This window comes from Neophocaena asiaeorientalis, unplaced genomic scaffold, assembly GCF_003031525.2.
Source record: "Neophocaena asiaeorientalis asiaeorientalis breed wild unplaced genomic scaffold, Neophocaena_asiaeorientalis_V1.1 scaffold476, whole genome shotgun sequence".
Lineage (NCBI taxonomy): Eukaryota > Metazoa > Chordata > Mammalia > Artiodactyla > Phocoenidae > Neophocaena > Neophocaena asiaeorientalis.
Window position 1 is genome coordinate 10,749,076 of NW_020172178.1, and position 6,685 is coordinate 10,755,760.

General features: G+C 67.3%; 2 protein-coding genes across 3 annotated transcripts in view; both read left to right on the forward strand.

Moving 5' to 3' along the window:
• Window positions 1-1,939: 1,939 nt before the first annotated feature.
• Window positions 1,940-3,566, forward strand: CRIP1 (cysteine rich protein 1). The gene is made up of 5 exons (XM_024758850.1): window positions 1,940-2,088; window positions 2,961-3,055; window positions 3,127-3,184; window positions 3,265-3,311; window positions 3,436-3,566. Exons 1-4 carry the CDS (start codon window positions 2,049-2,051, stop codon window positions 3,303-3,305), a joined length of 234 nt encoding a protein of 77 aa, XP_024614618.1. The 5' UTR covers window positions 1,940-2,048; the 3' UTR covers window positions 3,306-3,311; window positions 3,436-3,566.
• Window positions 3,567-3,782: 216 nt separating this feature from the next.
• Window positions 3,783-6,685, forward strand: part of TEDC1 (tubulin epsilon and delta complex 1) — a 12,141-nt gene continuing 9,238 nt past the window's right edge. The window contains exon 1 of one of the 2 annotated variants that reach the window (XM_024758831.1): window positions 3,783-4,007. The gene's annotated coding sequence lies outside the window, so the exon portion shown is untranslated. The remainder of the gene's footprint in view (window positions 4,008-6,685) is intronic. The other variant, XM_024758838.1, reaches the window with a different exon arrangement.

Consider the following 6,685-nt stretch of genomic DNA (forward strand, 5'->3'; position numbering starts at 1 on the left):
TAGCTGTGTCTGTGTCTCCGTGTGCCCCGTCCACCCCCCCACCCCCCGGCACTCTCCTGCTTTCTTTCCTGCCCACCTTGCTCTCTGGATCATGGAGCCAGGAGATGAGGGAAGCCAGGACCATCTCCTGTTCCTGGCCTGGCCTGGTGGCATCAGGCGCAGGCCAAGGAGACACCAAGGGCCGGGTGGGGGTGGTGGGGAGGTCGGGCCGGTGGTGTCGGCTCCAGAAACCATGATGAGGTGCCCCTGTGCCAGGCAGAGAGGGTGCTGAGGCTCCGGGCCCGGAGCAGGCTGGGCTGGGGCTCCACCAGTGCAGGGCAGGGCGTGCACCGCCTCCTGAGGGCAGCGGGCAGCTGGGCACCGGCGCTACCCACCTTGTGGACCCCGGGGCTTGCACAGCTCCGGGGGTGGGGGCAGAACTATGGCCTCAGAGAGGGGGTCCCAGGGAGGTGGGAGTGACTGGAGAGCAGTGTGGTGGGCCCACCGCGGGAGTGTGGGGTCCAGCGGGCCGTCCTCCTCACCAAGGCTGGGGTGCGGCCGGCCTCCCTGACCCTTGAAGGCTGGGAGCTCTCACTGCCACTCCGACCCGGGCCTGGTGGGGCGCCGTCGGGGTGGAGGCAGCCACAGCTTCCACTCCTGGTCCCGTTGCCAGACTCTGGGCTGGGGGGAGGGGGGCGGGGGGCTGCTCGCAGCAGGTGGTGAGGGTGAGGGCGTCACTGGGTGGGGAGGCCGGAGCTCCTGGGCCCTGTCAGAGGGTGGTCTTCAGCACCCTCCATGGGGACAGGGCCTGGACAGGCCCAGAGATGACGTTTTGTTTGGCGAGATGGGTGTGTTGAGGGCACATGAGGACGCTGATAAAGCTTCAGGGTGTAGGATGGAGACACGGCTAGGGAGGTGGCCTGGGTGACAGTGATGGAGGAGGGTTGGCCCAGGCAGAGTCCTACAGGGCACAGAGCACTGGGACCCCACCCAGGCCTCCACCTCAGCCTGGGCTAAGGGGCAGATGGGAGGCCGGCCAGCCGCCTTCCCTCGAGGGCCGCACCCCCTTGAGATGCAGGCCTCTCCGCTGGTCGGCAGAGGCTGGCCTAGGACCCCGCAGCCCGCCAGAGAGCCAGCCCCCTAGGTCTTCCCCCATTCCTGGGGCGGGTGGGGTCCGCGGTCTCTGCCTGGCACGGCGGAGGCTCCAGGGCCGCTCCCGCTTTCCTTGGACGAACGACTTGGACCGCTCTGCACTCGGCGCTTCCCGCAGAGATAAAGCCCCCTCCCCCGCTGGCCCCGGCATCTCCCAGACAGCCTGGGCCGGCCTGGGCGTCGCCGCATCCACTTCCCGCCACAGAACCCCCAGCCCCTGCAGCCGATGGCTGTCCCCGTGGAGAAAAGGGATGCCCCGTCGCGGAGTCCCCTCTTCTGAATTCCCTGGGGACGTTCCCGCTGCGGTCCGATGGACTTCCAGGGGCGGGTCTGAGGTGGGGCGCGTGAGAGAGACCGGTATGTCCCTCGGGGGTGGGGAACTGGGGGGGGGCGGAGCGGGGCGGTCCTCCTGGCCCCGCGCGTGATGGAGGCCGCGGGGAGTTCCTGGGGGAGGGCTACCAGGCTGAGACTCCCCTGGCAGGTGTCCCCAAACCTCCATCGGGGGAAGGGGACACGCTGGTTTGCATCTCTTTGCATTTTAGAGGTGACCGGTTCCCTCCCTGGCTCCGGCATATCTGGGGCTGGGGGTGGGGTGCTCCCTCCTGCTCTTGGGGAGCCCACTGCCCCAGATCCTGGACCCGGCGAGTCCAGAGTCCAGGGCGAGGGGCGGGGCTCCTCTGGGTGCTCCAGCCCCGCCCCTTCAGTGAGTCCCCACTTCAGTGATCCTCCAGTTGGGGACTGGAGGATCTCCTGCACTGCTCGGATCACGCTCTGTCGTCGGCTAGGCCCGGGTCGTAAAAAAGTCCCAAAGGGGCGGGGTCCCGGGGTGCTTGAAAGGCGAGGACCTGGCGCGCCCCACCCAGTCCCGCGCTCCGCTCTGCTCCCGCTCAACCACCCGACCCGGACCCGGCGACACCATGCCCAAGTGCCCCAAGTGCAACAAGGAGGTGTACTTTGGTGAGCGCACTCCACCCCCACCCTCCCCGGCTCGAACTGTGGGTCCCTGAGCCGCCCCACGCGGAAGCGCGGCCCAGGGTCCCCGCCGCGGGGCCGCTCAGGTGGGCCGGGGGCGCAGGGGGACTTGGGGCACCGCCTCGGGGCGACGCCTCAGCCTTGCCCGCGGCCGCCTGGATGTGCGGGTCGGGAACCCTGCGTCGGACGGCCCTCCATCTCTGTGCCCCGCTGTCTCTCCGGGTCCCTCTGGGCCTCCCGTCTCCGGGTTCCGCTCTCTAGCCTCCTCTCGCGCGCGCCCTGGGCGGGGACCCCGAGGGGTAGGAAGGAACGCGGGGCTCTGGCCGCCCCTCCCAGCGCTAAGTAGAAACAGACGCGGAAACCGGCGTCCCGGGCGCGAGACCAGGCGCGCTCAGATCCCGGGCGCCGCCTTCCTGTCCCGCGCCCCGGGGCCCACCCAGGGGAAGGGCAGGAGGAGGTGGGAAGTCCCCCCGCTTCGCCACGGGGAAGGGCGCCCCTTAGGCCCCACCGCCGTCACCGGTGCAGAGGCGGAGGGCTCAACCCGGTAGCCGGCCCGGGTCCCGACCCGAGGCCCCCTCGCCTTCTCCTGCAGCCCCACCCAAGCCCTCAGGGGCGCGCTCAGGACCGGCGCCCACCCCCGCTAGTTGGGCGGGACTGGTTGGGGACTGGAGGTGCCCCTCTCCCCCCCCGTGGGGCACAGGTGCCGCTGAGACCTTGGGTGGGCCACCGGGCATGCGTGGGCGAGGCCTTGAGCAGAGGTGGCTGGAGAAGGCGCTGTGCGAGCAGGTGGGTGTGCCCCGTGTCCCAGGAGCAGTGTCTCACCTCACGGGGCTGGGGGCATGTCTGTCCCTCTGCAGCTGAGCGGGTGACCTCCCTGGGGAAGGACTGGCATCGCCCTTGCCTGAAGTGTGAGAAATGTGGAAAGACGCTGACCTCGGGGTCTCACGCCGAGGTAGGTGGGGCCTGGAGGGAGGCGGGGGCATGGGGGAGGGGTGACAGGCCCTCATGCGCCTCTCTCTGCAGCATGAAGGCAAGCCCTATTGCAACCACCCCTGCTACGCGGCCATGTTCGGCCCCAAAGGTATGCTCCCCGCAGCCCCCACCTGACCCTGACCTCCACAGCCCCTGGCCACCCCTAACCCGCCCACTGCTTCTCCGCAGGCTTCGGGCGCGGTGGGGCAGAGAGCCACACTTTCAAGTAAACCCAGGTACACCCCCGTCCCCCTCGCCCTGCCCAGCCCAGCCAGCCCTGAGAGTGGGGTCCCCCACCCTGAGTGCGGTCCGACCACTCCTGGGGCTTGCACTCACCTCTGTCCCTGTCTCTCTGCACAGGTTTTGGAGACCCCATCCCTGGCTGCCCGCCGGGCTGCTGCCCCTCGAGGCCGATGGCAGGCCCTCCCCACAGGCACCTGGGGCTCCCCTGTAGACCCTCAGGCCCTCAATAAACCCGGACACTTGCAAGACCTACTTGTGTGTGCGCTTCACTGGGGGAACAGTGCGGGGGGCTGCAGCCTGCTGGGCACTTGCTCTTCCTGCTGCAGCCAGCCTTGCTGCCCACTGCCCTGGTGGGGGTGGGGGTACTCTGCCAGGGAGCCACCCTGGACAGCCCCGCGTTCAGCCCTGCAGATGCCCCAGCCCTCCTCTGCAGCTCTGGGATTGGTCAGCGGGAACATGAGGCTGCGGGGTGAATCTGCTGAGCTGGTTCCGTTTTTGAGAAGCTTTGGGGAGCTGTGGTGGGGAGCCCTCTCCTGCCCTCCCCACTTCCTGCTGCTCCTCCCTTGTCCCCATCCCCCATCGCCACCCTGCCGGACTGGGCCAGCCGTGCATCCACCCAGACACCTCATCTGCCCCCGCGCCATGCCCAGGGACTAGCAGGTGGCCAGCTGCCCGATGGGGACTTTGAGGTGAGGACTGGATGGGCGGCAACGGCTAGGGGCTTTCTGAAAACTCCTGTTTCCGTTCAGGGAGCAGCTGCAGACTGGGCCACCCTCAGAGCCCTTGCCGTTCCCCCCACTGGCCACTCACACTCCGGCCCTGGCAGACAGCCACTGTCCCAGGGCTCGGCTGATCTAAAGAGCCCAGAGAGGTCATCTCAGCCTTGCAAATGGCGTCAGCCCTGCCCCATGGCTTGGCTGGGGGTCCGGCAGGCCTGAGCTGGACAGGCGTGGGGGGCCCCAGGGTGGTGTGTGGGGTCACGTGCACGCGTGCGTGCGTGTGTGTGCGCGTGAGATTTGTGTGATTCATAGAGTTCCAAGGGGTGGGAGCAGCAGGAAGTGGGGAGGGCAGGAGTGCTTCTGGGGACAGATGCAATTCAGCGGGGGAGGCGGGAGCAGAGGATACTAAGTGAGGCCCGGTTTCTCAGTGGTGGGGTGCGGGGGGTGGAGGTGTCATCTGGGGGCCCAGCAGCTAAGGGCTTGTGGCCAGAGCAGGCACAGAGGGGGGAGTGGGTGCACCGGAAGGTTCGCGCCGAGCTGCTGGGAGGTGGCCCTGAAAAGGCAGCAGAAACCCCTGGCCCCTCTGCCACCGCGTGGCTCAGTCTGGGTGTGGGGGGCAGACTTGGAGTGAGCGCTTAGAGCGCTGGGGCCCACAGGGAGAGTGGGTCAGCCAGGCCTCAGGCTGGGGAGGAAGGCACTCCGAGCAGAAGGCCCAGCAGGTGCAAAGGCCGGAGAGGGAAAGGGCTCATCGGGTTCCAGACCCAATGCATCAGGAACCATATTGGGCGAAGGCTCCGGGGTGCTATGGCAGGCCTTAGCAGCATGGCCTCTGAGCTGTGGAGACAGAAGGCAGGGCCAGACTGGAGGCCTGTGCTGGTCCCAGCCCCAGCTCAGGAGGGGACTGGAGGGGACTGGAGGTGAGGTGAGGGGCAGACAGCAATACCCCCGTGCCCGTGGGGGAGGAGGGCTCTCGGGAGGTAAGCTGCCCTGGCACTTGTCAGGTGGCCACTGAGACAGCCTCCTGGGGTGGGGGTGCCCGGGTCAGAGGCCAAGTTCTGGAGAATGGGTTAGTTCTGGGGGGACACAGGGAGTGAGCAGCTGCTGTGCCTGAGACGGCAGGGGCGGGCAAAGGTGAACACCAGGCAGAAGGTGGGGCGTCAGGTGTGACCACACTTCCTGTGGGCTTGGCGAGGGCTGGAGGGGGGCTTGTCTGGGGAGCACTTGGGATCCACGGAGGCCTGCTTCCTTTCTCTTCATCACTTCTCTTTCCCTTCTTCTCTCCTTCCTTCACTCTGTCCTCTTTACAGCTTTATTGGGGTATAATTTCATACCGTAAAACTCACCTATGCACATTCGATGCTTTTTAACCAGTTCACAGAGTTCTGCAACCGTCACCACAACCCAGTTCTAAACCATTCTCCTTAACCACAGAAATTCCCTCATGCTCATCTGCTGCCACTCCCCAGTCCGGGTCTCTTTCCAGGCCACCACGGACCTGCCTCCTGTCTCTGTACACTTGCTTTTCTGGACACTTCCTATAGATGAAAGGCACGGACAACATCGTGTTTTGCATCTGCCCTCCTCTGTGTCTGCGCTTCCCGGCACTTTGACCCGCCATCAGTGGTGCCGAGGGGGTTCCGTCCTAGGGCTGACTGCCCACCTGGCGGCCTTTTGGGTTGTTTCGGTTTGGCTGGTATGAACAGAGCTGCCTTGAACGTCCGTGAGTGGGAACACGAGTCCTCACAGGTTCCGAGCACTGGAACTGTGGGGTCGTCTGGTAGACAAGTCTAGCTCTGAAAGAACCGCCAAACTGCTTTCCAAAGTGGCTGTGCGGATACTCCTTTGAAGACTGTCTCTTTAAGAGCAGGAAGGAGAGGCTGAAGGTGCAGGGCAGAGGGAGGCCGGGGTGGGGTGGGGATGGGGTAGGGGGTAACGGGGGCTAGCCGGACAGATGATGGACTGGACGGGGAGGGGCCAGGCGGGGTATGCAGGCGTAGGTTTGAAGGGGGAGAGAGTCGCCGGCCGTCCGGGAGGAGCACCCGCCCGCGCGCTGCGGGGTTGAGCCGTCGGGGTACGTCCCCCGGTACCCGGGCGCTGGCCCCTGCGTCTCCGGCCTGGTACGCGCTGCGGGGTCCCAGGGCTTCCGGAGGCCAGAGAGGGCTTCCGGAGGCGGAGGGTCGCTCCCGCGTGTCGGTGGCGCCTCTCGGCCGCAGGGGGCACCCTGAGCGCCGCCGCTGACCCTCCGGCGGTTGCTAGGCTGCCATTTGGTGCAAGGGGCTGATTGGTGGGGTCCGGATGAGGAGAGTCAGGTGTCGCCGCGATTGAGTCGCGGAGGGCGGACCCCGCGAGGCTCTCAACGCCGATGGGTCCCCGACGCACCGGAAATGCCTCCGCACCGGACAGAACAGACAGCACTCAAACGCCGGGGGCACCGCTCATTGGGCAGGAGCTAGAGGCGCGTCTCAGCCTACTCGGTGGTTGGGCGCGGGCCCAGCAGAGGCGGCACCTGAACGGCGACTGGGCGCGGGGACGCAGCTCTCGCGGGGATTGGTCGCGGGGACGCGGCGGCGGCGGCGCGCAATCTGAGACAGGCGGGCGGAGGTTGCATGGGGCGGCGGCGGCGGCGTCGCCGGGTGGACCCGGCGGAC

What these genes read in the sequence shown, in the direction of transcription:
- CRIP1 (XM_024758850.1), top strand. Translation starts at nt 2,049, where the DNA reads ATGCCCAAGTGCCCCAAGTGCAACAAGGAGGTGTACTTTG. An exon ending in CCTCGGGGTCTCACGCCGAG is followed by an intron (nt 3,056 to 3,126) that starts GTAGGTGGGGCC and finishes CTCTCTCTGCAG; the next exon opens with CATGAAGGCAAGCCCTATTG. An exon ending in GGCCATGTTCGGCCCCAAAG is followed by an intron (nt 3,185 to 3,264) that starts GTATGCTCCCCG and finishes GCTTCTCCGCAG; the next exon opens with GCTTCGGGCGCGGTGGGGCA.